This window comes from Chlorocebus sabaeus, chromosome 13 (assembly GCF_047675955.1).
Source record: "Chlorocebus sabaeus isolate Y175 chromosome 13, mChlSab1.0.hap1, whole genome shotgun sequence".
In the NCBI taxonomy this organism is placed as follows: Eukaryota; Metazoa; Chordata; class Mammalia; order Primates; family Cercopithecidae; genus Chlorocebus; species Chlorocebus sabaeus.
The window spans coordinates 68,610,743-68,626,679 of record NC_132916.1 but is presented as its reverse complement, the minus strand read 5'-3'; the positions used below and the strand labels follow the sequence as shown (position 1 = coordinate 68,626,679).

General features: G+C 43.0%; 1 protein-coding gene across 27 annotated transcripts in view; it reads left to right on the top strand.

Annotated features, from left to right (window-relative positions):
- PLAGL1 (PLAG1 like zinc finger 1) overlaps positions 1 to 14,459 on the top strand; it is a 66,577-nt gene extending 52,118 nt beyond the window's left edge. For 21 of the 27 annotated variants that reach the window (XM_073022543.1, XM_008006777.3, XM_008006786.3 and 18 more), the window contains 2 exons: positions 5,995 to 6,469; positions 12,103 to 14,459. In XM_073022543.1, coding sequence (XP_072878644.1) covers positions 6,318 to 6,469; positions 12,103 to 13,342 — 1,392 coding nt within the window. In that variant the 5' untranslated portion in view covers positions 5,995 to 6,317 and the 3' untranslated portion in view covers positions 13,343 to 14,459. The remainder of the gene's footprint in view (positions 1 to 5,994; positions 6,470 to 12,102) is intronic. The other 6 variants (XM_038000778.2, XM_008006794.3, XM_008006790.3 and 3 more) reach the window with 1 other exon arrangement.
- The last annotated feature ends 1,478 nt before the right edge of the window (positions 14,460 to 15,937 follow it).

The window sequence follows — 15,937 nt, the reverse complement described above, 5'->3', positions numbered from 1 at the left end:
AATGAATGTTAGTCGCTGGATTATATTAGCTGAGTTGTAACGGGTTGCTTCATGGTGTTGACTCTCAGATGCTCTCTGGGTTCTCAAGTGTTCCCCTTGAAAGTTTGACTCAAATACCTGTCCCAGCCCCTGGGGTCTTGCACTGCCACTGCCTTTTTGTTGGTGGTGTTCTTTTTAAAAAATAATATCCTGCTCTTCTTTTAAGGACCTCTGTTCTCTCTAGGATATTAATGATTCTTTTTTTGAAGTTTCCTTCCCTCCATAGTCTTTTTTTCCCCGTTAGTTTTTGTGTCCGTTTTCCCTATTAAGTGCCTTCCTCTGATTTCTGGTGATTCTTGGCCTACTAATTTGTGAGTCGAACCGGTAAAGAGCTGATGGGAGCTTTGTATACTTAGGTGGGGCTTGTCAGCTGGAGCCTTGTATAGGGTAAGGTGGCCACCCCTGGAGGAACCCCCTTTGTCCTTATGGTTTGCTCTCTTCTCTTGGGCTCGTCAGCTTCCCAGGGAAGACTCCTCCATCCTCCTGGCCTGAGAGAGGGGACATTCACCCTGTGTCGGAATACTCCCCCACTTTCATACACTCTCCATAGCGAGCACTTGTGCTAGGGGAAGGAAGGGCAGGTGCCCCACTGCAGGCACCAGGAGAGGTCAGGAGGGCTCAGTGCTTCACTAACAGACTTTCACCCGCTGCTTTCCTACCTGTTTCCATCCTCACTTCCAGAAGTACTTACTGTACCAAATTGCAGAGACGTACGGTAGATGCTGCAGGGTATAGCAAGTTGTTTTGTTGCCTCTTATTGCTGGCTTAAAGTTTAGCTTTCTTAGGATGGCCAAGTCGATCACTGTTTGTTTACCTGCTTTTCAGCTTCCAAAATTTGTTGTTTTCCCCCTTTTATATTAGGCTGTGTTTTAGAAAAATCCCACCATCACTGTTTTAGTAGAATTTTTGGAGAGACCAGAGCTACATGCTTTTATTCAATTGGCCATCTTTAACTAGATATTACACTATTTGTAAACAGAACACACCCTGTCCCTTTTCAGATATTCTGGCTAGGATGTGGATTTGATGTTCCAAAGCTGTAGCATCATCATCTGGACAGCTTTCTCAATTTTCTCCCTGAATACTGAAGAAATAATTCACTTTGTCTTTCTTGTTTATCTTAAGCCTCGTTTCTTAGAAAGTAAGAGCTTAGTCACTGGGTTAACAAAATTCAGTCTCTCAAGGTGACAGCTGAAAAGAACCTACAGGCAACAAACCTGATGGCTCAGCAGGTGGCTCTCTCAGAGAGAATAGAAGGGCAGGTGGTGTCTCCTACAATGAGGATAAGCTAGAATGAAAGCTCTTCAAACACAGTAAAGTGGAGATCTCTACTGGGCCTCACTGTATGGAGGAGGAACTCATGCCTCTGCCTGGGAGTGACAGAGAAAAGTAGAAATTTGCCAGATAGACAAGGGTTCCCAGGACATTCCAGGAGGGAGAAAGCCAGAAGCGTGAGAGAAAGTAGCACTAGAAGGAAACAGCAAGTGGATTGATCTTTGGCCTTGCCTTTAGGCCATGATGGGAGTGAGGTCTGCAGACATGGCAGCCATGACTACCTGGAGGTTCTGGACATCATCTTTCTACTGATGACATTTCTAAATAGCTTTTTTAAAATTTGATAGAGACTGCTACCAAAGTCCTTCAAAGAACTGATATTGAGAAAAACAACTGTGTTGGAAGACCAAAAGTGGAAATTCAATTTCCTCTCAGAAATGGGTCTTGCATTGACTGTGTCAGTGGGGACAATAGAAATAGAAGCCAGAAGTCACAGTTTATTTTAAGAATGTTGTAAAGCAGTTGTGCCCCATTAGATGATTGTGTTATGTAGCATTGGGGAAGTCCTGGAACTACACGTGTGTTCTGACTTCCCCCTCCACCCTCGTATACCCCTGTCCCCTGGGAACACAGTCTTTCCTGGCTGTTACCATATATATATGTTCTTCTTCCAGTCTGATCCTCTCTCATCCCCAAAATAATCAACATGAGCAGAACGAAGCAGATGGCACAAGCCTTCTTTGGCATACTGGCAGATCTGCATCACTCACTCAGTATTTTTAGAATCAAGGGGACTGAAAATTATGTCCTGAGATGTTTTGGGGTAAGACTTACTATCTGCTCTGTCAATTCTGTTAGGATCGATGGTGGTCTGCCAGATAATAGAAAGCTGTCCTGAGTTGTTTTAAGGATGTGGCCAGAAAGTGCATCGGGTTTCAACCAAAGATTGGGCTCATCAGTAAACAGCCAGAGCCGATCAAGTGCATGGTGATGAGAGATGTTGTATATATCCACACAGTTTTTTTTTTTTTTTTTAATAACTAAGCTTTGACCCTCAGCCACAAAGAGTTTATAGTCTGTTGAGGAAGACAGTCTTATTTTTACAGAAGTTTATTATTATATCATGAAAACAAATATTTGTTTTATTCTAAGGCCAATATTGAAGAAATACATAGTTATGGTGATTAAAAATTACTATGAATTTGAGTTCATTAAGGACTCTCTGAAGAAATTAAAGAATGTTCACTATCATATAACTAATTTAGTTCTGAGGACCAACTTTGCACTTAGTGTTAGGCTAGGTATATTAAACACATGAATCTGGAACTCAAGATAAAGCCTTGGGAAAAGATATTCATGAAATAAGCATAAAAACGAGAGGCTTTGTGTTTTAGTCTTTGAGGGAAATGTTTTGGTCTTTGAGGGAAACTTGAAGTTGGAGGAAATGTGTCTCATCTTTAAATAAACCATGGCCATGTCTAACGCTCAGACTATCCCCTTCATCTTTGAGGGCTCAGGGGAAATGTAGGCATGGGTGATGTCCATGACTGCTGGCGTTTTGAATCTAGAGAAGAAGTGGCTGGAAAGAGATCTGGAAAACCTCATTCAGTGCCAAAGGGCAAGTCTTTCAATTGAATAAGCTTTATTTTTTTCTTTGTACTCCTAGTGCGTTTGGTAAGCAATTAGTCAAGGTTTACATCTGCTGAGAAAGAATGCCGGCGTTTTACTTGCCACCTCTTGTGTCCTTTCTGCACATGTGTTGTCCAAACTGCCGCTTCTTTCTGTACAATTGATACAGTATAGTATCCATAGGGAGAGAATGTGTCTCTTTCCCGTTACATCCATAGCTAAATGGTTAGAACGTGAGCTGTACATTGACACGTGGTTCTACAGTACTTTTAATCCCAGTGTTTCATAAATACTGCATATTTGTAGGGTGTTCATTTAGATTACAGTGTGCTTTCAGATCCATTTTGTTTCAGTCAATTGTCCCAGCAGCCTGTTTACATACATCAGGTAACTATCACAATTGAGGAAACTGAAACTCAGGACACAGATAACATGGATAAGCTGGAATTTGAACTGGGGAATCTTTCCACTGGATTCACAGAACAAGTGGCTGGATTTACAGCTTCAGGGTAAACACCTGAGGCTGAATCAGTAGCACAGTTGTGTGCAAGGAAAACAGAACCTTGCCTTTATCTCCTTTCATGAGGATACCAAGAGTCTGCCTGTGCCATCCAGTACAGGAGCCACTGACTCTATGTAGCAATTTAAATTACAGTTAAAGTAAAAAATTCAGTTTCTCAGAGGCACATTTTGAGTGTTCTGTAGCCATCACATCTGTGACATTTCCAATATTGCAGAAAATTCTGTTGGACATACTGGTCATCTCATAAAGCAAGAGTTGGGGAGAATCAGCTTACTGAGATAAGTTGGAAAAAGTGTATATGCAGGGTCTTAAGTAGGTGAGAGAAATACAAAACCTTCCCCAACAAACCAGCTCCTTCTCTGAAGGGGCGAGTGGGATGAAGGCTATTTTGAGTTCAGCTATAAAGGGAAGGAGAAAAAGATGCATTTTCAAACTTCATACTCTGTGTGTGTTAGTCTTTTTTAATAAAAAAGAACACAGAGCAATTCCAAGTGAATGAGTGTGTTTTATAGCTGGGCCGGTATTATGGCCAGACTTAGGCTGGATGAGAAGTAGAACAGATCATGATACCTAGCAGAGCAAACTCGGCAGGCGGGATAGAATTCCTAGAAGGAGTTATTTTGTTTGTGACCAGGGCTGTTGAGGATTCCTCAAGGTAGGGCCTTAGGCATGAACTAGAATACTGGAAGGGAACCAGGGGTTGGGGGAAAGGGGTTTGGACAGAGCCAAGACAGGTAGTTAGTTAAAGTCACACATAATTGCAGAGGTTGTGCGTGCTGCTAGAATCAAAGCCATCAGAAAGAAGGCGTGGTGCCAAGGTGCTGGCCGAGGATGCCTGTGTGTCCCCTGGTTTGGATTAGTGCTGACCAAAGGTGCCTAAGTCAGCTTTCAAGTTTCCAAGTGGGTGGGGCAGGATGGTGAGGGGCATTTGCTTGGCACTGTGAACTCTGTCCAGATACTGAAAACATCTACAACAGAAGATGAGGAACTCTACACGTTTCCTGGAATTTTTGCTGGTTAGAAAAGGAATATGTGTTTGGTTATGCCTGTGTACTACATAATACTATATTTAAACATGCTTAAACTGTTATTGCAATAAAGTTTCATCTAGTTAGACTCATACTTTCTGATCTGAAAGTAACCAAAAAGGTAAGTAAAAATTAACTTTTAACAATAAAGAGCAACTCTAGAGACATGGCAATAAATGACTGCAAGGAGCAGGGAGGGTTTTAAAGACTCACTGCAATTGGTCAGCTTACCATGAGTGCTCTGCTTACTGGCAAAGTTCAGCAAATGCTGGCCTGTGGACAAAAGCTACTCAAGTGTACTTCACCTAAGCATACAGTACTCAATTTTTTAAAGTATTGGCACTTGAAAGGTGAGCATTTACCCACCTGAGAATCTCTCTCTAGAATAGCACAGGGTGATAGTGATCCAGGGCCTTACACTGGCAGGTAGTGGCAGGTAGAGGCCAATTTGAAACCTGCTGTCAGAGTCCAGGGATGAAATGTAGGGGGCTAGTCCAGGTCCTGGGAGTGCAGCTAGGAGGAGACATCTCCAAGTGTAAGCTTTTGGAACAGTTTCTCAGCTCGGCTGGAAAGCCACCCTAGTAAGTGAAGTATTGTTCATGATGTAGCCTCAGACACTTCAGGTTCCTCCAATGATGGCCAATTGGTAGAAAAAGAACATGGTTTTTGGTGACTGTGGCTGAGTCAGAAGGGTGATAATGATTTGGGTTTGAGACAAGTTGGGTTTGAGAAGGCAGTAGGCCCACCTCCTGGAAGTGGCCTACCAGCAGGTAGCTGGATGGGCCCTCCAGGGTAGGGCCAGGGAATGAAGAAAGGTCCATAAACAAAAGAGGAAGAGATTAGTAGAACTTACTAGAGGATGGTGCCTACAAATCTGAATGTGGCCTGAGCTGGTTCCTGAGCTATCAGCTTTGTCCCACCACATCAGTGCAACTAGACAGACTAGACTAGCTTTATGCACATTCTGTTTATATCAGCCCTTCTGCAGAGTAATCTTACAAACAAATTAACTTAGGTGTATACAAATTATTTCTTATCCTCTGGAAGTTTAAACAGGTGTGATAAGCAACTAATATTATGCCAACAATGAGTGATGAGGAAGAGCCCATGGTTTGAATAAGCGTGGGTGATTTTTGTTTATGGACTAGTAAAAACACTTGAACAAAATGAGGGAGGTTTTTGTTGTTGTTGTTGTTTTCCTCTTTGGTCAGCTGAGCTTCACACTGACCTGAAATAGACAATACTGGATCTGTGGAAAGAACTGTCCTTATCAGAGGAAAAGTGTGCTCCACTGGCCATCAGTGCTTGACTCCTCACACTCTGAGAAGCCAGATGTGTAGATTTATATGCAGACGGCCCTCTCGCAGGGAGAATTATGTTCCATGAGCACCATTTAAAGGAACGTGGTGATTGTGGGTAGTTGATTCTGAAGCGGTCAGGGAGGAAAAGCATTGTTTTCAAATGGCTAATGCAAGAAAACTGTTCCTCTTCTCTCCACAGCCAATCCGGGGACCCAGGACATGCCCCAGCTATAGTGATGCAGATTACCTTTCTGCTCCTGAATCGCACCTGTGCCTCAGACTTTCTCCCCCCAGCTTGAGACTGCATGTAAACTGGGATGTGTGAAAGCAGGAAGCAAAGCTAGTGACAGCTGAGAGACCCATGTCTGGGTAGAACCAGGCCCACGATGCTGCCTTTCCCGTGGTCTGGAGTTCAGCTGCAGGGACTCTGCTGATGTGCCCAGCACCATCCTTCTGTTTGTGCTTAAATGGCACAGCATCTGGTCAGCACATCTGAAAAGGAAGGTGTGACAAGCAAAGCCCATGGCCACGTTCCCCTGCCAATTATGTGGCAAGACGTTCCTCACCCTGGAGAAGTTCACGATTCACAATTATTCCCACTCCAGGGAGCGGCCGTACAAGTGCGTGCAGCCTGACTGTGGCAAAGCCTTTGTTTCCAGATATAAATTGATGAGGTGAGAGGCTTTAGCAAAGGTATGCACTTTTAGAAGTATGTTTAAATGGCTTTTCTAGCCCTCAGACCACACGATGCAAGGGGAAAGGGACACAGGATCCGGATGCATTTTAGCCTTTGAGGGATTCTTTAAATCTGCATCCAGTAATTCCTGTGGTTTTATGTGACAGTCTTGTTACGTAGCGTCAGTTCATTCTTTCAATAGAGATTTCTTATGCACCTACAATATACCAGGCCTCTCCCCATGGCTGGAGAAATAGGACAACGCAATTAAAACGCAACCTCACTGCTTTGACAGAGCTATACAGGTGGAAGAAGTTGTTCTTCACTGCCTGATGAAACCTGGGAAGGCTTCTCAGATGGGGACAATCTTTAAGCTGTGACACAATGAAAGAGGAGGAGGCAGAGAGGATATTCTGGGAAAGCCATAAGTCTTGGCCTTAAAGCACCCATGTTCAGAGGGTACTATCTGCGGAGGAGCAGATGAGGCTAAAAGTGCAGGGAGGAAGGAAGCCACATATAGCAGGCCTTCCCTCTGTCTGAGGGGGTTTGTCTCATTCAAGTGTGTAAGTAGTGAAGTAATATGATTTGTTTAGTATCCTAGAAAAAGGACTCTGATAATAATTTGAAGAAGTGGCAGGTAGGCTGATTTGAAACCTGCTCTCAGAGTCCAGGGATGAAATGTAGGGAGCTGGTCCGGGTCGTGAGAGTGAAGCTAGGAGGAGACATCTCCAAGTTTAAATGTTTAGAACACAGTTTCTCAGCTTGGGTGGAAAGCCACCCTAGTAAGTGGAGTTCAGGTGGTATGCAGATGAGGAGCATGTGCATCTAATCAAAGTTTTAAAGGCATCTATGACACACCAAGGATAAAAAGCACTGTTTTAGCGGACGAGTCTTTAAAAAAAAAATCACATTTAATCTAAGTTATTTACTGAATGCCTGTTAGGTACCTACTTCCATGAGGGATATGAATACATTTGATGTAGTTTCTGCCCCCAGAGGATTTTTTAATATCACAGGAAGGCTCCGTGTACATGCAGTGGCTGTGCTGCACAGTACCGGAACTGGTAATGAGCATAGTGTGTGTTGTGTCTGTGCACTCAGAGCCACACACATACCACGCCCACTCACACGCGCTGCTTTTGATACTTGGTTAAGGAAAATGCACCATTTGCCCTTAATTTCATGAAATAAACTTTGAAGTTTCAACTTTGACTGTTCACATACAAACGCCTGGAGAGAGCCAGGCTTTAGCAAGTGAGACTTTGCATCTGACTGGTACTGCCATAGATGACATTATGAAATCTTGGAGTGACCCTGGAGGAAGGCACTTGAAAGAATGAAAAGATGGAAATTATGCTCCTGGCCCTTAAGAATACCACTGTTACACATAATGTAATGTAATAAGTTGGTTTTAAAAGTTAGCCTGCAAATGCTTATGTATTTTAAAATTAAAATGTCTTCTGTACATGGGCCCCCCTCTAGCTGTCACGAGCAGAAGTACTGAGTGCCGATCATGTGCATGATTTTGTTGCAGAGGCTCCCTGTTTTTCATGAAGCTTCTTGCGTGTGCGTAGGGTAAGGGTCCTTATCCAAACATGAGAGCAGCGCTGGCTGTAGCTGAGTCACAGTAAGGACACTAAAACTGTGGATAAAGACTGAGACACATACAAGAGATCAATGTTTAGAAAAGAAGAATTAGTGGGGTAGAACTATTGGAATTACAGTTGACCCTTGAACAACGTGAGTTTGAGCTGTGCAGGTCCACTTATACACAAATATTTTTCAACCAAATGCAGATTGAAAGTACAGTATTTGCAGGGTGGGAAACCTGTGTATACTGAAGGCTGACTTTTCATACACACGTGGTCCACAGGGTGGACCGCAGGACTTGAGTATACGTGTATTTGGGTATGACAGGTAGAATCAGTACCCCGCATGTTCCAAGAAATAATTTACTATGGTAAACTGCACTGAAAAAGAAGTCTTAAGTCATGTTTAGAAGGTAGTTATTCTGAGCAAGGAAAATGGCTTGTTCAGTTAAGGGTGTAAAGAGAGGCAAAAAGGGAAGCTGTCAGTGTACTTTATGTACGAACCGCCTTCCCTACCTCAGCCCCCAGCATGTCTTGCCTCTCTTGCCTGAAGCAGTGATATAATAAAGGACTGGAAGAGTGTGAGATGGCAGGATGCTTTCGGTTTTGCTTTTAAAAAAAGGATGATACCTGTAATCCCAGCACTTTGGGAGACCAAGGTGGGTGGATCATGAGGTCAACAGATAGAGACCATCCTGGTCAACATGGTGAAACCCTGTCTCTACTAAAAATATAAAAAATTAGCTGGGCGTGGTGGTGCACGCCTGTAGTCCCGACTACTCGGGAGGCTGAGGCAGGAGGATCACTTAAACCTGGGAGGCAGAGGTTGCAGTGAGCTGACATTGAGTCACTGCACTTTCCGGCCTGATGACAGGGTGAGACTCCATCTCAAAAAAAAAAAAAAAAAAAAAAAAGATGGGGCAACAGAGGTTGAAGGAAAAAAATAACTGACTTGATTAACCAGAAAACATAATGTGGGTCTCAGTGCAGCAAATAATGAAACCAGTTAGAGACAGCAACAGGCAAGAAAAGATGATTTGGCAAGGTTGGAGGTCCTAATGTGAGCAATCAACCTCTAAATAATTCTAAGATCACTGATATGATCCAGATGATACCCAAATATGGTGGCATTGGGTACTGACTCTAGGACATACTAAAGCTGTTTTCATGGGTTATAAGGTAAGATGAAAAACCGAGGGAAAGAAACAAGTCGTTGAAGTAATTTCAGCTACAGGATGAGAATGTTCTAGATCAGGATTGTTGCATAAGTAAGTAAGGGATAAATTAAAAGGGAAAGAAGTAGATGCCAGGCAAGGGAAAGAGTCAAGAAATTCAGAAGTGTGGGAGCTAGTGAAGTTTGGAAGGCAGTGGTCTTGTTCAAGTACTACTGGGGTGTCAGCTTGCACCCCACTTACAGGTAGTACAGGTGTAGGACAGGAAAGAGTGGGTAGGAGATAACCAGGTGAAGTCATTAACCTGGTATTGATCTACCCATGGGTGATAAATGAAATCAAATCAGATGAAAATCCTCTATAATGAAAGAAAAGAGAGAGGTACAAACTGACTCGAGAGCTGTGGGTCACCAGTACTGGGCCAAAAAAAAAAAAAAAAAAAAAAGTTTAAATACCAAGTGTGTAAGCCAGCCCCACTTCATATTTATTCCTGCGATATATATATACATATAGATATCTTGTAAAACAACATGGCTATTTGCCCTCTAACATGCTCTAAAAACCCTTTCTCCAACCTGTGCATTTATTTAGATAGACCTAGAATGTGGAGACACCAGCACAATCTGATTTCTCAGATGCCCATCGTGTTGGTTCCTGTCCCTGCCTTACAGTACCCACCATGTTATCATTTATGTGCAAACCAGCCGTGGTGTCCTGGAGGGAAGGGAAGGGATGCACACAGCAGGCTTTTTTATTTTTTATTTTTAATGAGAGACAGGAGGGAGGCATGAGGTTGTACTTTATTTTTAAGAAAATGACAGTTTGATTCAGATTAGCTTTATATTTTTTGAACTGGCTTCCAGTCGGCCTCTAGGTGGGGGCCTCCACTCAACAGCTGCTGTTATAGACCCCTCACCAATTCTGGCTCCACAAGAGGAGCAGGAATAAACAGTATAGGGCAGATGTTGGCTGAAAGGTGTAACTAAGTACACTTTTGACTTAAACATACTGTCTTAAAGAGATCCTGGCCGGGCGCGGTGGCTCACGCCTGTAATCCCAGCACTTTGGGAGGCCGAGGCGGGCGGATCACAAGGTTAGGAGATCGAGACCATGGCGAAACCCCGTCTCTACTAAAAATAGAAAAAAATTAGCCGGGCGCAGTGGCGGGCGCCTGTAGTACCAGCTCCTCGGGAGGCTGAGGCAGGAGAATGGCGTGAACCCGGGAGGCGGAGCTTGCAGTGAGCCGAGATTGTGCCACTGCACTCCAGCCTGGGCGATAGAGCGAGACTCCGTCTCAAAAAAAAAAAAAAAAAAAAAAAAAAGAGATCCTATCTCTTTTACGGAATGAGTTGTTAGAAATTCTTTTGTATCTAACGTGAAAGCTCACAGGGTACAACTGCACTTAAATTGTCAGTCAGGACAAGCTTTAGCCTCTCATGACAAAACCCGTAAAGGAGGTAACTGCCCTGAGGGATATGAAGCTACAAGTTGTAATGAAGGATTGTTTTATAGGAGATGCTAACATATAGTGCTCTGTGTTTTAGTTATTAAAATGAACCCTTTTAAAGCTCAAGGGTGACAAACTCAGGGTTTCCTTATGCACTGAGCTTTTAAAAGCCAATGTTAAGTTTCGATGTTAGCAATTCAGTGGAACTGTGAAAGAGATGGAATTGTGGTGGCTTTCCATAACAATTTCTTCTTCACAAACATAAAATAGCTATTTTGAAATTCCAAATTGACTAGACGGACTATGGCTTGTCCCTGAGCCATTGTTGAAGACAGACTTACAACTCTTATTAGGAGTAGCAGCTTCATATTTAAAGAAGAAAGTCTTTTTGAATTTTGCCAATTAAATTACCAGTGACCTTTAAGAAGTAAGTCGAAGGTGTCTTAGAGGGAAAATTTGAAGTAATGGAGACAGGCAGCAGAATCAGAGGTAAGAGCTGATAGGCAAGCTTTGAATGAAGGAAATCAAGACAGTGGTGAGATCTCACGGTGGGCAGAGGCTGAGGCTGAAAGCACAGGCAGCAGGCTGATGTTCACAGTCCTATTAGACACTTTTCTGAGCTTAAGGATGGACTTTTTAAGAGGCTCCTAAGAGTTACCTGTCCATGGCCTGAACTTTCTGTCTCAAACAACAGAAACATAGGAACTAGGAGCGATAACCTAAAACTGGGGCTTTATGTGGTTCTGGGTAGCAGGCAAATTGAGTCACTTGAATTTCCAGAGTGCAAAAGACCCCTTTAACCCCTTCCTGAAAAAGATTTTTCATGGTCACATATTTTTAAATACTTGCATACTTTGTTTAGAAATCTGTATACATTAAAAAAACATGTTCTCTTAAAGAATATTCTGGCCAGGCAGGGTGATTCTTGTCTGTAATCCCAACACTTTGGGAGGACAAGGCAGGAGGATCACTTGAGCCCAGGAGTTTGAGACCAGCATGGGCATAGTGAGACCTTGTCTCTACAAAAAAAATAAGAAATGAAAAATTTAAAAAATTGGCCAGGCCTGGTGGTGTGTGCCTGTAGTTGCAGCTATTTGAGAGGCTAAGGTGGGAAGACTGCTTGAGCCCAGGAGGTTGAGGCTGCAGTGAGCCATGATCGGACCACTGCACTCCAGCCTGGGCAAAAGAGTGAGATCCTGTCTCATAAAACGTTTTATAGGTGTGAAAAATGTATTATGGCTTTAGTATTGCTTGCTTTTTTAATTATAAAAGTTTACATATTTGGAAAATATAAGAAAGAATTTTGAAAATTATACCAAGACCCAGAGAAAACTATTAACATTTTGATATAATATTGTTTCTACACCTTTCTTCAGCTCTTTAAAACAACTCTGTATTGTGAAATTTCTCCTTCTGCTCCTAGGCATATGGCTACTCATTCTCCCCAGAAATCTCACCAGTGTGCTCACTGTGAGAAGACGTTCAACCGGAAAGACCACCTGAAAAACCACCTCCAGACCCACGACCCCAACAAAATGGCCTTTGGGTGTGAGGAGTGTGGGAAGAAGTACAACACCATGCTGGGCTATAAGAGGCACCTGGCCCTCCATGCGGCCAGCAGTGGGGACCTCACCTGTGGGGTCTGTGCCCTGGAGCTAGGGAGCACCGAGGTGCTACTGGACCACCTCAAAGCCCATGCGGAAGAGAAGCCCCCTAGCGCAACCAAGGAAAAGAAGCACCAGTGCGACCACTGTGAAAGATGCTTCTACACCCGGAAGGATGTGCGACGCCACCTGGTGGTCCACACAGGATGCAAGGACTTCCTGTGCCAGTTCTGTGCCCAGAGATTTGGGCGCAAGGATCACCTTACCCGGCATACCAAGAAGACCCACTCACAGGAGCTGATGAAAGAGAGCTTGCAGACCGGAGACCTTCTGAGCACCTTCCACACCATCTCGACTTCATTCCAACTGAAGGCTGCTGCCTTGCCTCCTTTCCCTTTAGGAGCTTCTGCCCAGAACGGGCTTGCAAGTAGCTTGCCAGCTGAGGTCCATAGCCTCACCCTCAGTCCCCCAGATCAAGCCGCCCAGCCTATGCAGCCGCTGCCAGAGTCCCTGGCCTCCCTCCACCCCTCGGTATCCCCTAGCTCTCCTCCGCCACCGCTTCCCAATCACAAGTACAACACCACTTCTACCTCATACTCCCCACTTGCAAGCCTGCCTCTCAAAGCAGATACTAAAGGTTTTTGCAATATCAGTTTGTTTGAGGACTTGCCTCTGCAAGAGCCTCAGTCACCTCAAAAGCTCAATCCAGGTTTTGATCTGGCTAAGGGAAATGCTGGTAAAGTAAACCTGCCCAAGGAGCTGCCTGCAGATGCTGTGAACCTAACAATACCTGCCTCTCTGGACCTGTCCCCCCTGTTGGGCTTCTGGCAGCTGCCCCCTCCTGCTACCCAAAATACCTTTGGGAATAGCACTCTTGCCCTGGGGCCTGGGGAATCTCTGCCCCACAGGTTAAGCTGTCTGGGGCAGCAGCAGCAAGAACCCCCACTTGCCATGGGCACTGTGAGCCTGGGCCAGCTCCCCCTGCCCCCCATCCCTCATGTGTTCTCAGCTGGCACTGGCTCTGCCATCCTGCCTCATTTCCATCATGCATTCAGATAAATGATTTTTAAAGTGTATTTTTCGTATTCTGGAAGATGTTTTAAGAAGCATTTTAAATGTCAGTTACAATATGAGAAAGATTTGGAAAACGGAACTGAGACTATGGCTTATTCAGTGATGACTGGCTTGAGATAAGAGAATTCTCGAACTGCATGTATTGTGCCAATCTGTCCTGAGTGTTCATGCTTTGTACCAAATGTAATGAACGCGTGTTCTGTAATCAAACTGCAAATATTGTCATAACCAACATCCAAAATGACGGCTGCTATATATAAGTGTTTGTCATATGGAATTTAATCGTAAGCCATGATCATAATGTTCACTAAATAACTTTATGTGGCACTGCCTAGTAAGGGAACTATGGAAAGGTTTGGATCTCTCCAAATTGGGAGAATTTTAAAAATAAGAAAATAACCTTTATATGATATATTATGACTAGGCTGTGTATTTCTTTTCAGGGATTTTTCTACCTTCAGGGTTGGATGTAGTTTAGTTGCTATTACCATAGCCAACCTGTAGTTTTACATATACAATTTCTTGTGGAGCAATAGAGTTCTCCATTTTACAGAAGCATTTTAAATGTAGTTTGAATATTTTCCACAAGATGCTGCAATGTGAGTTATCACTTCATTTATCTTAAAGACTAAACTGGTTGTCAGCTACATCTGACAGAAAAAAAAATCACTGTGTAACCAGGTTAAGTGGTAAAATAATCCAGGCGTCAGTCAAAGGCATTTTGCTGACTATAATATTGATTATATTTTTAACAGGAATTTAAGAAAATATTACTGGAATTAAAAATATATATATTAAACAAGAATTTTCTTTGCTCTGTCTAGCTTAAACTACTACTCAAGCTGCTTAACTTCTTAAGTATTGTTTTTAATCACCAGTAAATAAGTGCATTTGTAATTCATCAGTTTGTCCTTATTAGCTTTTATTCAAAGAGGATTATGTTTTACAATGTAACTATAATCTCTTGAATTTGGTATCTTATTAATGAGTTTTAAAGATGTAAAACCTAACCTTTTTTAAAGCTCCATTGTCTTATGTTTTTAGAGGCTTTCTTTTCCATAAACATATATCTTACATATAATAAACTTTTCAAATCTTGCAATTTGGCTTGATTAATTTTTCATACCACTCCACCTGTGTCAACATGAACTACATACACTCAGATCAAGAAAGAAAACACTTCCAGCTCCACCTGGCTCCCTCCTGCCCCCTCCTGCCCCCTCCTGCCCCCTCCTGCCCCCTCCTGGTCATTACTTCCTCCACAGAAACTACTGTCTGAACCTCTACTGAGCATCTATTAGAAACTTCACTTTTTTTGAGTAAAATAATTATGACTTAAGATGGAAGCTTATATGCTTCTGTTAAATTCACAGTGCTAAGATCTTATTTCTAAAAATACTGTACAATATTTTAAATCAGTCTATAATATGACATAATTTATTTCTAATGTATAGATCAGAATACTATCTACCAGAGTTTAGTCTAACCTGGGCTACCATGATCCACTTTTACAATGGTGTTTACTATTAATTTCTAGCCAAATTAGAAATGTACTTATTTCTTATTGGGATTTCCTCAAAGTATTATGCTCCTTAAATCTGACAGGCCTATTTCTGTTTATTTTACCACTAAATAAGGTGGGGGTAGGTAGAGAAAGGGAAGACGAATTTATCTGTCTATCCAAGAAGCCTATTGGTCAAACGTGAGAAAAACCTGACCCACTCACAGTCCTTAACAATGATGCTGATGACCACTTAAGGGGCAAACTGCTACCCAGGGTTGGAACTGAGAAGGAAGCATAATCTGTGAGACCCAGCTGCCAGACAGACCTGGGTCTTTAAACTACAATGAAACCCGCGGGGAGGAAATGAGACAAAGTGATGTAAGTTATTCCAGTAGTAGGAGTCCACTGCTTGGGGACGTTTAAGTCAGTTCCCATATCCCCTCTTTGTTCTCAGAGGCAAAGCAATCTCCCAGAGCAAAAGGGGAAAAAGGAGTAGCTCATCTCAGCTAAAACCTCCTGACATCCATTTACAGAAGCTTCCACAGATACTTTTACATGGCTTACTACTGTCTCCTGTCAGTTCCACAACACATACTTGATTTTCCTGAACACAGAACATAACATTTGGACTCTGGTCCCCAAAATACAGAGCATAAGAATTTCAGGTATTCTGCATTACAAGCTGGGGTAGGCTGGGATTCTCCTACTTACATTTGGACAGAAAGAAACGGTTTAATTGTCCTAATTAAAATTTTACGAGGTTAAGAAAAAGTTCTTGGATTTAAAAGTATAAGTACAACTCATTCTACAAAAAGAGATCTATTGACCCTTAAGATTGCAAAGAGGCTGGGCACAGTGGCTCATGCCAGTAATCCCAGCACTTTGGGAGGCCAAGGCAGGCAGATGGCTTGAGCTCAAGAATTCAAGACTAGCTCGGCCAGTAGCGAAACCCCATCTCTACAAAAAATATAAAAAATTAGCCGGTTGTGGTGGTGCAAGTCTGTGGTCCCAGCTACCCGGGAGGCTGAGGTGGAAGGTACTGCTTGAGCCAAGATCGCACAACTGCAGCCTGGGTG